Genomic DNA, 14,618 nt, shown 5'->3' on the forward strand with positions numbered 1-14,618 from the left:
TTTATAAAATGTGAAATTGTGCAGTTATATGGTCAATAGAAACACAGCTAATATTTCTTCTCATCACTCTGTGAAATTAGTCTGTTGACACGTTTTCTGACATGAGTTAATGAAGTTTTGTGTTTGGCCTCGCGCCCTGCAGTCCACAGCCTTCCCCGGTGAGGTGAAGGGTCTGACCATGCGGATCCGGACGGTTCTGATGGCCACGGCCCAGATGAGAGAGCACGAGAAAGACCCCGAGATGCTCCTGGACCTCCAGTACAGCCTGGCGCGGTCCTACGCCAGCACCCCAGAGCTGCGCCGGACCTGGCTGGACAGCATGGCCAGAGCGCACCTGAAGAACGGAGACCTGTCCGAGGTATCCGAAAGGCTGCAGACACCTTTATTGCACTTTTATTTCTTGTTTACGCCCTGCGAAGGCTATGTGCTCTAACCGGTCATTGTTGTCTTGGCTAATTGACTTAATGTGAATTAAAATTCTTTTAATATTTTCCCTTTCTTTGTCACACAACAACAATTTGAGCAGCAAGAGAAAGAGAAAGAGAGTTTTATATTTCAGAGGTTGAGCCTCTCGCTCAGATTCACGCCTTGTACGAATATCTGCACAGCACTCAGGATCCACCCTCTGCTGTCCTTTCATGTGTCTGAGCTGCTGATTGAAGTGTTGGACAATAAAACCATGAACTGATGACTGATTTGAGGCTCCAATTGAAGGCAGTAATTAAGGTAGAGTAGTTAAAATTAAAAAAAGATCAAATAAGAATGCCCATTACGGACAGTCAGTAAAACTTTCATTGGGTATTTATTCAGTGTTTGGATGTGATGCGTCCTCCTAAAAGGCCAGATGAAACAGGAAGAGCATGAAGAGCATCTTAAAGGCATTTTCTTAACAACTGAAAACATCATTCATCACTCGATGCGTTTATGCCATCTCCAAACTATTTTAATTGTTTTATGAACCAGTGGAGACGTACAGCCTTCTGCATGTACTTGTTGAACCTCGCTCTGATATTAATACCAACCAATGAGAGCCTCGGGCCCACAGCATCACAAGCCCTCTACCCTGCTTACCAGCAGGGGCTTTTCTTCATGTCCATCCAGTGTTTCACACCTTGAAGTAGAGGGTTCCTGCATCACTAGGACCTCTGAATTATTTTTTTTTCTGATCTCAAGAGATTGAAGTTGTGAAAAAGACAGAATTCTGCTATTTTTTTTTTCTGGCCCTAATCCTCTTCCTTTCCATTTAAAGTCCAAGCTGAACTAAAAAAAATAAAAAAAAATAAAAAAATTATAAATTATACATTTTTTTCTACTCTTTAGACACTGGTAAAAAAAATAATAAAAAATAAAACAACCACACAAGCAATATTTTGACTCCTTAAGTCAGGTTGAGCCTTTATGAACTCCTAATTAATAATACATGTTTTCTGTGGCGTGAATGTGATGGAATACGGAGGATTACATAGTCAGCCACCACCCAGAATAGACAGCATGATAAGGGAGGTAAAAATATCTTGGAACAAACAGGAGGCCTGGATGTTCACTGACAGATTATACAGCTGCATTTAAAGACTCAGAAATGTCATTTTAACGCAAAACCAGAAACTTTCACACATTTGTTTTTGGTCTTATATTGTTCTTATAGCTTTTTTTTTTACATGTTTAGTTTTTTTCATTTGAACACTTTTTGAAAATAAATTTCTTTCCTCTGGTTTTAAGTTATATATTTATATGTAACTGAAACGACTTTGGACAAAATTTGTTTGTGTGTTTACATGTTGAAAATGATTTTCCAGCTAACGAAGCATCAACTAGAGCTGTCATTGGTAGGATGAGGTATGCCGAAGTGTTAGATTCCAGTCCTGTTTGTCTTGGCCTCAGTTCTGAGCTAGTTTCATGTTCCTTTATGCTTGATTTTGTTTTCCGAGACAAACTGGACCGATCCAGTTATTTTTGTTTGTGCCTCTCTCTCCCCGCAGGCCGCCATGTGCTACGTTCACGTGGCTGCGCTGGTTGCTGAGTATCTGTACAGAAAAAGTAAGTCTGAACACAAACACAAGCTAGTAATAACTCTGCTGGGTTAAAGCATCGGGTTTGACAACGATTGAGATTCCTGAGAACGAAAACTAGCAAACTGAAAACTGAGTTAACATTTTCCTTAACTGAAACAAACAAAAATGGTAAATAATGGGGAAAAACTAAAACTAACTGGAAATATATCATGCGTTTATCAAACTATCTAAAACATGCGGAAATTATAGATGTAATATCCTTCATTTTCATGTTAAGAATCTATTTATCAGCCTTTTGAACTGTGATGAAATGGATTTACGCCCCGTCCACACAACAGGTTTACGTCAGCTGTCGCCTGGGTTACACTAGTCGGCAAAATGGCGACAGCAAAAGTTGGGACAAAACACCAGTCAGTTGGTTGTTCAACAATAATTTTATACATTTTTTTGAAAATGGTGTCATTAGTTGAGTATTCATGATTTTTAAAAATTCTGCACCTAAAAATCAACTCAGGTGATCGAAGGTCACCAGAGTGTAATCTTAGGTAATCTTAGGTACGATTACACTTAGGTAACCTAAGAGTGTTTGTAGTATGGAAAAACTGAAACTACTATAACGAATAAAAACTAAACTTTTAACTAGTAATAATGGTAACACTTTATTGGAAGGGGTGTGCATAAGACTAACATGGGACTGTCATAAACGTGATATAACTGGTCATGAAGTGGAAGGCGTGTTCGTGAATGCGTCATGCGCTTCATGACATAATGACTAAAGAAACAAAAAGTTGCATTAAAAACTTTGCATTATTTGGTCAATGACACTTTTAATGGAAAGTTTTAATAAAATTTGCATAAAAAACTCTTTAAAAGTGTCAACTTTGCATTAAAATGTCATTATTTATTTGCATGAAGACTCCTTCATGTTTATGACGGTCATGTCAGTCCTATGTGCTCCCCTTCAAATAAAGAGTTACCATAATAACTAATGAAAACTAGTAGACACTCTAAGAACTAATGAAAACTAACTGAATTAGACAAGCAAAAAGTCACAATGAAGTAAAACTGAACTAATTTGTTCAAAAACTCAAAACTATTGCAACCCTGGACTGCAAACAGCAAAGCAGGCTGCAAAACCATCACTGGTTGGCCTGCGTGATCATTGTACTTCAGGAAAATGTCCTCCAGCATCTAAAGACCTCCCTGTGCGCCGCTGCATGCAAAGGAGATGTCTAGACAAAACAGCGTCTCACAGCTCGCTTCTATCTCATGCAAATCGTACCTTAAAATAATCCGCTAAGCAAATGCGAGGCAGTGACAGTGGGTTGTTTATCTGCAAAGAATCACATGCATCTTCGAGTTATATCTGCTTCCATTTGGGACCAAGTCACGACACGACGTAGCCATGGCCCACGTTGTGCCACGTGTGTTTGTGGAAGGTGAATTCCTAAAACCGACTCGTGCGTCAAATTTGTTCTCGTGAATTTACTCGGAGCCGGTGCCTTCGCTTCTGGTACGAGTCGATCAATCATGTGTCAGAATTTTTACTTCCTCTTTTTCTGCTCATGGTTAATATCAGAGTTGTTCCCGTGCGGTCTGACTGCATTCAAGAAGGTCACGCTTAACATCGAGGAGGAAGCAGCCATGAAGGAGGACACGGGAATGCAGGATGTGTATTACACTGAGGTGTGGCCCTCTGATTACATTTTCTTATAATAGACGTGACTGTTTGGTTTTCAAAAGCCCCGATTCTGATAATACGTCAAAGAAGACTCTGTTTTTAAATCAAGAAAATAATTTTTTAGTTCCATTGTTTTTGACTCTTTTCTTCACAGTAGAGTTCAGAGTTTACCCTTCCCTTTGTCCCGTTTCTCAGGAAGTCCTGGTGGAGCACCTGGAGGTGTGTGTGGAGGCCCTGTGGAAAGCCGAGCGTTACGAGCTCATCACACACATCGCCAAGCTTATCATCCCCGTCTACGAGAAACGTCATGAATACGAGGTATCGCATCAGTCCGGCTCTGGTTTGGTTTGTTGTTGTTTTCATCGCCGGACCCGCCACTCACTTTCTTTGACAGTGAAACTTTTAGCATTCCGCTCACCGAGCCGTTTAACTCAACCTGTTTGACTTGTTCTGAGTCATAAGGGCTTTTTACGCAACACTGATTTTCTCTGTTCTAAAGAGAGGGACTCGTTAGATCCCAACTGACAGCCTGTGAAAGTCAAGAGAGGGAAACAGATTAATGAAGTGAGCTTGTTTACACGCTCACTAATTTGATCTGTATTAAGAAACATAGATTTCAGACTGTCTTTAATGCTCCATGTTTGCCTTTCCAGTATTATCAGTGACCACGGCGACACTATGAAAAACGGGGAAGTTTCTAAGCTAGCTTGATTACTCATCACTGTTCTTGTAAAGGTGGTGGTTTAATAGGTAATGTTTTCAAATTATACCTGTAGATTTAGCAGGTAGGGCTGCACAGTGGTAGAGCTGTTGCCTTGCAGCAAGAAGGTCCTGGGTTCGATTCCCGGCCCGGGATCTTTCTGCATGGAGTTTGCATGTTCTCCCTGTGCATGGTGGGTTCTCTCCGGGTTCTCCGGCTTCCTCCCACAGTCCAAAAACATGACTGTCAGGTTAATTGGTTTCTCTAAATTCTCCCTAGGTGTGAGTGTGTGTGCATGGTTGTTTGTCTTGTAAGTCTTTGTGTTGCCCTGCGACAGACTGGCGACCTGTCCAGGGTGAACCCCGCCTCTCGCCCGGAACGCAGCTGGAGATAGGCACCAGCAACCCTCCCGACCCCATTTAGGGAAGAAGGGTGTAAAGAAAATGGATGGATGGATTTAGCAGGTATAATTTGGCCCTCTGATTTAATGGACTGAAACTAAAATAGTCATACAGACCACTCAGTGCTTCACATTGTGGATAACCATAATCACCAAATATTGAAATGCCTAAAGCATGTTAAGAGATATAAGCAGTGGTGGGAACGTTTAATTATTAAGTTAGCTGCGCTAGTCCTAAAGCACTAATAATACATTAGTTCTGCTAATTCTGAAGTGCTAAACCAACATTTAGCAAAAGCTAATGCTAAATCATTAAAGCACTAAATTTAATCAGGTTGATGTCCACCAGGTGTTACAACATAGCTTATCGCTAAGCTCACTAAACTTATTCAAAATTAGCAAAAACATTACATCACTAGGCGAAAAATTAACTCGGCTATAGCAACAATTTTCAGTTAAATGGAGTTTTTTCTTTGGTTCGATGAAGCCGCATGATGGCACCAATTCTTAACTGTGCCTGAGAGCTACATAAGGTGTTAAAAAGGGGCCACACTTTCTGGTTTCTGGTAGCATGAGTGCATGAGGGATGCTCCTGCTGAGCAGCAATGAAGCTGTTCACTGTCTGGTCATTTCATCTGGAAAACATCCTCAGAGGTTGCATAAAAGTTCAAAACGGCTCAAACTATTTCAGTTGAAACACCAGGGAAAGAAAACTGGTCTCTGACTGCAGTGGGAGGTAGAACATCTGCATCAACACGCTTTTATTTTGAAGTAGTAGTGGACTGTCAGTCATTGTCAACGAACTATTTAGTTTTTTCTCCTCCTGACTCTCAGGCAGTTTGTTCTAAAAGCTGCCAGCCTGTAACCTGAAACAGACCAAACAAACGTCTCCTCCCCGTCAGTGCAGAGCCTTAATTTTCAGTGTAACCTGTTGGGTTACTTACAGAATCTTGTAAAGGTATTTAGTGGCGGCACATTTACAAAGTCAACTTCAGTGCCTTTTATTGGTCTTCTATGCGATAGACTAACATAAAGAAGCACATTCCTGAAGGGAGAGGTTCTGGTTTGAAGTGAACAAACTTCAAACTTGTTCACTTCACCATGAATAGTTCATGGTGAAGTGAACAATTCATGGTGAATTATGAGCTGTTCTTAAGTGGTTCAAAAGATATACGACTTATATTTGTGGATAAATCAGGACAACTGCACATATCTAAACATTACAGAATAAGATATGGCGTTCCACAAGGCTCGGTATTTGGTCTTATGCTTTTTACTTCATAAATGCTGCTTATGCTAAAGATCATCAACAGACTCTCTATTCATTTCATTACTATGATGTATATTGGAATGGCTCCTTATGCCTCACAGGATATTGATGCATTTTTTAATTACATCTTGTGATGCTCTTAAGCCCAAATATGTAACAGACTTTATTATATAAGCCATCCAATAGAAATAAAAACCCAAAGAGAAGCATTATTTTCTGCTGCCCACAGACCTTACAGAGACTGACAATTTTTAAAAGCAAACCTGAGACTCCCGGTAGTTGACTTTTAGTAACTGAATTAATTTATTCTTAATTTCTCTTTATCCTCAATGCAATATTTATCGATTTTTTTTTTCTAGTTTGGCTTTAAACAATTCAAATAATTGTATTTACTCCACTTATTTTCCTGTTTTTTTTTTTTTGCTACTTTCTTTGTGTTTTTATTCTGAGTAAATTATTCTTATACCATCTCGTCATCAAAAACAATTTGAAGGACAGCTAATGCATTAGCACATTTAAAAACACACATAGCTACTTATTCACTTATTGAATACAACAGAATAGAACAGAAATATTCTTATTGTCCCTCAGCGAGGACAGCAGCAGAGTGACAGCCAAATATAAACCATGGAGATCCACACGAGGTAAACTATAACACGCAGGAAGTGGAAGCGACTGCACAGTAAGGCAAGTTTACAGCAGGAGAAAAAAAGTGCCTTACAGTTATTGAAAATGTAAGTATTTAAAAAAATGGTACAAAATGTGCATTTGGAACACAAAAACAGGCTATTTGCAAGAATATTGAAACAGGAATGAAAACACTTCCTGAGTTTGTTGGGAGCTGTGGTGATCCTGAAGTCAAACAGCTGCAGGGAGGAAGGAGCTGGGACAACGCTCCTCTGTTTACCCAGGATGCACCAGGCTGCCTCTGAAGGAGCTCTTCAGTTCTGTGGGTGGAAACACGGCAGTGACTGTGTTTGCTCTCATCGGCTCCTCCTTTTATTTTATCTGCGTATTCAGTCCTTGTGCTACCTGAAATCCTCGGTTTACTCCGTGGACATGAAGCAGATCCTATAAATGACTTGTTTCTTCTGGCTGGTTGTGTTTCAGAAACTGAGCCGCCTGTATGACACTCTGCACAGAGCCTACAACAAAATCATGGAGGTGATCCAGTCAGGCCGCAGGCTGCTGGGGACGTATTTCAGAGTGGCTTTTTATGGGCAGGTACGTTCTGCTGGGTTTATTCATCCAGGAGAGAGACTTCAGCTTCAGGAGAAATGTCACTTTTCGAGTGATCTACCAATTACACTGACAATTAATCGAGTAATCGAATAAAAAAATTTGATAAAGAAAAACATTGGTAAGTACTGTGATAAGCTTAGAAAACCTTAGAGCTTAGAGAATGGACCTGACTTTTTAAGTCAACCTGGGCAAAAATAAAAACAAATGAAATTGTATTTCATTTAATAAAGATAATAAAGCAGCAGGCTTAGAAAGATGCATTAAGATGGAAAATTTTTATTTACATATTCATCTTCAGTCAATAGACAGAACATGAAAAGTGGACGCGTCCAAGGAAAAGAGGATGTTTGCTATGCTAACTCTTAACATTCATCGACAACTCATTGGCAGAAGTGAGAGTGTTGCGCAACACAAATATTCGTCCGTCCGGAACATGGCGCGTTCGTAAAAACACCATTTAGTGAAGATTCAAGGCAAATTATCTGCCTCAAGGAATTTTAATAATCTAAATACTTGAAGCAGTTGATGAATTGTTACCTACAGTGAAACAAGATGGAACTGAAACGGACTGAAACGCCGCTCAGCAAGGAGGAAGCCAAAAACACAGATTACAGTTTGTAAATGCTTACAGGGACAAAGGCTTTAGTTACTGCAGACAAACTATGTTTTTGGCCAGGATTACTTTTGTTATATTTAGAGGCAAAATGAGAGAGCTTGCAAGCTTGAGAACACGATCCTGGCTGTGAAGTGCGGTGTCGGGCTGGTTGCGGTATTACAGAGACTGACGCACTTCACAAAGCAACACGAGAAATCAAAACGTGGAAGTTGAAATCTTGGCAGAATTAGCTCGTCTTACTGGAAGCACTTAAAGCCGAGGTTGTGTTCACCAACTCGCAGCGGCGAGTTCAATAAACAGACCGATGTTTATCTTGTGGATGTTTATCTTGTGGAGCATGTTCCTCGTTTTAAAGCGGAGCTAATCCTCAGCGAGCTTCTGTTCTCGTCGACAGGGTTTCTTCGAGGAAGAGGATGGAAAGGAGTACATCTACAAAGAGCCCAAACTGACCGGCCTGTCCGAGATCTCGCAGCGCCTGCTCACCCTCTACGGAGACAAGTTTGGCCCAGAAAACGTCAAGATCATTCAGGACTCCAACAAGGTGCCGGCAGCAAACCGATGGTCACTTTAACTGGAGAGCTGCAGGCGGAGCTGAAACACAGTTTGGGATGTAAATAATGTGTTTGGCTTTGCAGCCCCACTGCTGTGTTGACCAAATATCATTAGTCCAAGTTAATGCTGGGAAATGTTCTTTCTCCAGCATTATAGAGTCATTATAGAGTCTCAGCTGATTGATTTGATATCTGAGAGGTACCAGTGAGGATTACATGTGATGTTTAAGCCAAATGTTTCAACTTTTTACTCTAATCCTTTTATTACGGTTGAAAAGTTGCTTTCCCTCAGCGGCTCTTTGATTCCTCCCACATCTGTCCTTTTCTCAAACCTTCTGGCTGATGTTTCAGGTGAACCCCAAGGAGCTGGACTCCAGGTTCGCCTTCGTCCAGGTGACGTTCGTCAAGCCCTACTTCGACGAGAAGGAGGCGCCGGAGAAGAAGACGGACTTCGAGAAGTGCCACAACATCAGAAACTTTGTGTTCGAGACGCCGTACACGCTGTCGGGGAAGAAACACGGCGGCGTGGAGGAGCAGTGCAAGAGGAGGACCGTCCTCACAAGTACATAAGGAACACACACACACACACACATACACACACACTGCATGAAAGTGTGAACTTTTTCACATTTTGTCAAGCTGCAACTTAAAAGAAGATAAATAAATATTCAGTTTTTAGAGGTACAAATCTGAAAAGTATGAAATAGAAAGAGCAAAATTTTCTGTACCGTTTATTCAAATCATGTTCTTTCATATAATATTTGTGAAAAATGTATTTATATAAATAGTAAAAAAAAAAAAAAACTCAGCAAGATTGCTAGCAGGTAGCTCTGTATCGTCTTCCTTCCTCTTCGTCACTATGGTGACGTGTCACACAAACTAAAATACATCAGAGTTTTTTATTGACACAACAGGTGAGGATGGAGCAGTCAGGCTGCGGTTTTGGAGAAGTGCTGCTGTTTGTTTTTCTTTCAGTCCTGAAGTCGCCATCAGATCGGCATTAATTATGCATTTGTTTTCATTGTGATTGGGATGATAAAGAAAAAAACAAAACAAAACATCAACAGTGAAAGTTGAACGAGTCGGCACACGCTTTAACACCTGGGATGCGTGGTGTGTGACGTGGAACGGTAGTATGAGCGGCTGGCAGCCGGGTTCTCTGGAGCAGCACCACCGCCCTGCAGGCCTCTGCATTGTCTCCGTTTCTTAACACTGACACTCCTTCTGTTTAACTCCCTGCAGCCTCCCATACCGGTGGGGGGTAAATGATGCTTTTGTTTGTTTGCTTGTTTTACATTTTCTTTGCTCGTTTTGCCACATTTGCATGCGTGACTCACCCGGGCCTCGCGTGCGCTCTCGTCCCCAGCCGCCAACACCTTCCCGTACGTGAAAAAGCGCATCGAGGTGAAGGGGGAGAGGCAGGTGGAGCTGAAGCCCGTGGACGTGGCCATCGACGAGATGAGGGCGCGCACGGCTGAGCTGACCAAGCTCTGCTCCAGCCAGGAAGTGGACATGATCCAGCTGCAGCTCAAGCTGCAGGGCTGCGTCTCGGTGCAGGTACCGCCGCCTCACAGCCCCGGGCCCCACGGGGCCCACACCGTCCCCTGTCCTGTGTTCAACTTGTGCACATAAAGAGGCTGTTCAGAGATCAGTGACAGACAAGAGTTGTGTTCCACTGCAGGTGAATGCAGGCCCCATGGCGTACGCCCGCGCCTTCCTGGACGACAGCAAGTCCAACTCATCCGGCAGTAAGAAAGTCAAAGAGCTCAAGGAGGTTTTCAGGTAAACATCTGCCGAAAGAGACGAATCAAAATAATGAGAAAAAATCATTTCTCATGATTTTTGTTAAAGTTTACGTTTTGCTCCTTTCTTTGCCTGCAGGCGTTTTGTGGAGGCGTGCAGCATGGCGCTAGACATTAACGAGCGGATCATCAAGGAGGACCAGTTCGAGTATCACGAGGGCCTCAAGTCCAACTTCAAGGACATGGTGAAGGAGCTGTCTGACATCATCCACGAACAGGTAACCTGGAAGCCAGCTGCGACATGGGGCCACACTTTCTTTATTCATATCTGAAAGTATGAAGCTCTTGTTTGTAGAAGCTGTTAGCCACACAGGTTACATCAGAGGAACAGAGGCATTCCTTATTATTTCTACCTTATCTGGATTCTTTGACTCTTGATAAGTTAGTAAAAATCCAGACATGGCCTTACAACAGGACAACAATGAGGAATACAAGTAATGAAGATATGGGTTGTAAAAGGAGAGACTTACTTGGTGAAGTTGAGAATTTGTACTTAAATAGCATTTAAATTTTATGCAAGTGACCAAAAAAGAAATGGTGCAATGAATCATTGCACCATTTCTTTTTTTAGAGATGTCTGTGTACAGGGTGTCCATTCATCCTTAAAAAGTATAGACTCATAACCAAGTGTAAGCTGACCTTAGATACATTAATCAAAGCACTTAGGTTTTGTTAACAGGACTAATTAATCTCATTGTGTTTTCATATGTAGTTTGTTTATTTGTTGGATTTTTTTGTGCAACTTTTCTGTCAAGCAAATGTTTGAGTCACGTGCAGACAGAGGCTATGGGTAGTGAGTACCTAATATGCCCCTGCTAGCAAGCTAGCTAGGCAAGTAAAAAAAGCTAGCTAGCTAGAAAGCAAAAATTAGCTAGAAGAACAGAAGTACTGTGTTACTTTCAAAGAATCCAAGTATTGACGTGTTATCTTGCATATGCTGAGACTTAGTTGAAGTTGGGAATTTGTACTTTTTAGAAACCTATTTAACTTTTGAAATTTTATGCAAGCTTCCTATAGAAAGAGGTGGAATGAGTCTTTTTTTTAGCTAGGTGTTCAACGTGTTGAAGCTACATAGCAAAAAGTAAAGTAGTACGTCTAGTTATGCAGTTTTGGGGAGAAGCAGGTGGAGCTGAAGCAAATAAAAAAATTTGAGTCACAATTAAACATGTAAACATTAGCTGATGTACTAGCAGAAAAAACCACAAAAGTTGTTTTTCAAATAGAGACGCAGCGATCAATTGATAAAAGATCAGAATCAAATTATTTCCCCTCAATGTGCAAAAGAATACTTCCTCTCTCAAAGAACCTGCAGCACATTTTGATTTTCTTTACAGTCGTAAAAATTTTAGGAAAGATTCCACACGCCAATTCCAAGAAATGTATGTTATTTCTGACATATTTGTCTTACGGATACTTCATATACAAACTCAAACCAGAAATTTGGTGTAAATATAAAGATGCTTACGGAATTAACTTTTGTCATTTAAAGGTTGTTTTTTCAAAATACTTTCAAATGCAGTGTTTTTGCCTGCAGACTGTTCCTACTGATGTCAGTTTCTCAAAAGTCGGATTAGGCAAGGCGTTGCAAAACAGCAGTCATGTTCTCACGAATCATCCTGCTGGCTTCATCATCTCTGACGTCCCACAGGCCGCAAGTCAGATATTTTGAGAAGAAAGTGTAAGGTTGAATTATGAGAAAGAATGTAAACAATTTAGATTCTTGTTAAGCCGATTTGGAGTGTGAATCAGCGGAGAAGCTGAGAAATGATCAAATTTGACTCTCTTCGATCCCGAGACGATCTCTAACCAGAATTGCAGAAGAACGGTGCAGCCTTCCTGCCATCTGAAAACATCTGGTTGATTAGGAAAGAAAGTGGTGACAATAGCACCAGTCACAACGGTCCACTCAGATTTTTTTCTGTTTTCTGAAGAAAAGTTGATGCAACTCTTCTGGAAACATGATTCACACCTTTTGCTAATGTGCCAAACAAATGTTTTGGAACTGGAAGAAGAGATATCTGGAAAAAAATCTCATCTCTGTGCACGAAGCCACGCTGCAAACGGACCTGCACAGTCGCAGTTGGCACCTCCGACTGCCAGCAGAGGCGTTTGACAAGCCGAGCTCGGCCTAATTACACACCGAGAGATGGAATCAGATAATAATGTGTTAACTGAGAGATAAAAAAAGCTCAGATTCTTTGGAAATGCTAAGCTAACAGTAACATTGATCAGATTCTCCACCTGAGCTGTAGATGTCTGCAGCTCCTCCCATGTGTCAAGATTATCGGTTTATAAACTAATACTCAACTTTCTCCCTGGCTGGAAATAAATGCGTTTCTCAGTTTTAAAATTTTTTTCTTTAAAAAAAAAAAAAAAAAAAAAAAAGTTGAAAAGCATGTATTATTTTTGATGGATCACTTTCACTATGATATAGAACTGAAATGAAGCAAACATGACATGGCTCGTCGGGGCGTTCGCTCCGGCTGACTCATAATGACCCACAACGGGAATCTGTGGTTCACTTGGCGTCTAGGAATTATTGAAAACTGAATTTCCTCTTGACTGCTTCCTGGAAACAAATGATGCGCTTCATCATATCAGATGGCTCGCACAATGTCTTCTTTTGTGCTTAAAATCTCTGCAAGTCGGATTCCACTAATGACAAGCGAGGCCGTAACGAGGTTAAAGCTGAGATTGTGAGTTTGTGAACGTTTTTGGTTGGGTCCAGTGTGTGTGATTTACTTCCTACTAACTAGTTTTCTTTCTTCTCTCCACTGTGCCGGCCTTTAGCTTTAAGGAGAAGCAGGTAATGGCTGTTTTGACAGTTTCATCCTTTCATTCAGACACCAACTATAATTTTGCACCCCCTTTTTATTCCCATTCATCTAGTTGAAATAAAGACGCATAATCGTTTACGAGGCAGACACGTCACCTTAAAGGGGCAGTATCATGTGACATCGACTTTTTTGAGCTTCACATCATATTATGTTATTCCCGCAACATAAACATACCTTCTTTCATGCATGTTTGAGAAATCCTTGTATCTCCCATGGCAACCATTCAGCTGTGATGCAGCTGTGACTCCTTCAGACTAGCCAGCAGCAATTAGCGAGCAGCTGAGACACAATCTCCAGGCATTAGATTACAAAGTCAGATTTCTTTCTAGTGATTTTTAATATATGCATCATTTTCATAACAACTGAAGGTAACATAGTTACTCGATTGTGCTCTAAAATGGCACCATATGCCTGGAAAACACATCGTACTGCCCCTTTAAATGACTGTCTTTGAGCAGAGAGTGATAGAGCTCAGCTGCTTTAGTTCAGCTCATCCACGTGGAAAGATCTTCACCTGGCACAGATAGATGGAAAGTTGTTATGGCAGACTTCAGATTCCACTTGGCTTCCTTCTGCGAAGAAGCCAATCGGATCGCTCGCTCTGATAAATGAAAGCAGCGGGTCGCGGTCCGACAGCGGTGGCGCTCAGAGGGACGAAAAACAAACACAAAAAGAGATGCAAATGAGATGCCTTTAATCAAATCACCGTCAACATTTGCTCTCTGGGTTTCAGGTTTGGATATTTCCATACTCACAAATACCCATGGCATTGCTGTACTCTGTTTTGTTTTTTTTTAAAGCCTGGCTTTAGGTTTACATTCTGAAGCAGAGCAGGCTGGCTGTAAGAACGATACCTGGACGGCTGCCATCAATGGCTTCCCTGTGCCTCCAGTCACGCAACCATAGCAGCACATGTGAGGAATGCTGCTCACTCCTCACATGACAGGCTAAACTCATCTGCAGCAAACATGCAGATTTAGCACTTCATTCTGCTTTTCTACCTTGTTATAAATACAAGTTTGTAAATACATTTTTTTTTGTTTTCGTCTTTCTAAAACATCAAATCTTACCCAGTATCTTTTGGTCTAGTTTCTAGTGCAAATATCCAAGCACACTTGGAATAAGACGAAACTAACTTTAAACGTAACTGTTCAGCAAGATAAAGGAGATGCTTTTACATCACAAATTTTTTAATTTAGATGAAAAAGTACTAGTTCTACTAGCAGATTATTTCACTTATAAAAAGACTTTTTCCCCCCCCCAAGTTATAAGTGAGAAATTGGAACTAGTACTTTTAGTACTTCCACTAGTTCTTTGCACATTAAGCTGAGTTTATTCACACGTTTTCCGTCTAAGGAAACCCAGCATATTGCATCGAGTCACTGACTCTTCCTGGAGAACGTAGAGACAGGAGACAACCGCCTGCATCGTGTCGTTAGCCGAGCATGCATGGAGCAACAGTGGAGAGAAAAACCTCCCCTCTAACAGGAAGAAACCTCCAGCAGAA

The 14,618-nt window shown here is 41.1% G+C and overlaps 1 protein-coding gene across 3 annotated transcripts in view; it reads left to right on the forward strand.

The window, feature by feature from the left end:
- The window catches only part of dock11 (dedicator of cytokinesis 11), a 76,899-nt gene that overhangs the window by 59,768 nt on the left and 2,513 nt on the right, over positions 1-14,618 (forward strand). For 2 of the 3 annotated variants that reach the window (XM_044097962.1, XM_044097963.1), the window contains 10 exons: positions 143-358; positions 1,980-2,037; positions 3,592-3,698; positions 3,889-4,011; positions 7,174-7,287; positions 8,316-8,462; positions 8,824-9,034; positions 9,839-10,029; positions 10,154-10,254; positions 10,354-10,492. In XM_044097962.1, coding sequence (XP_043953897.1) covers positions 143-358; positions 1,980-2,037; positions 3,592-3,698; positions 3,889-4,011; positions 7,174-7,287; positions 8,316-8,462; positions 8,824-9,034; positions 9,839-10,029; positions 10,154-10,254; positions 10,354-10,492 — 1,407 coding nt within the window. Of the gene's footprint in view, positions 1-142; positions 359-1,979; positions 2,038-3,591; positions 3,699-3,888; positions 4,012-7,173; positions 7,288-8,315; positions 8,463-8,823; positions 9,035-9,838; positions 10,030-10,153; positions 10,255-10,353; positions 10,493-13,064; positions 13,081-14,618 lie in introns of all 3 variants that reach the window. The other variant, XM_044097964.1, reaches the window with a different exon arrangement.

This window comes from Gambusia affinis, linkage group LG18 (assembly GCF_019740435.1).
Source record: "Gambusia affinis linkage group LG18, SWU_Gaff_1.0, whole genome shotgun sequence".
In the NCBI taxonomy this organism is placed as follows: Eukaryota; Metazoa; Chordata; class Actinopteri; order Cyprinodontiformes; family Poeciliidae; genus Gambusia; species Gambusia affinis.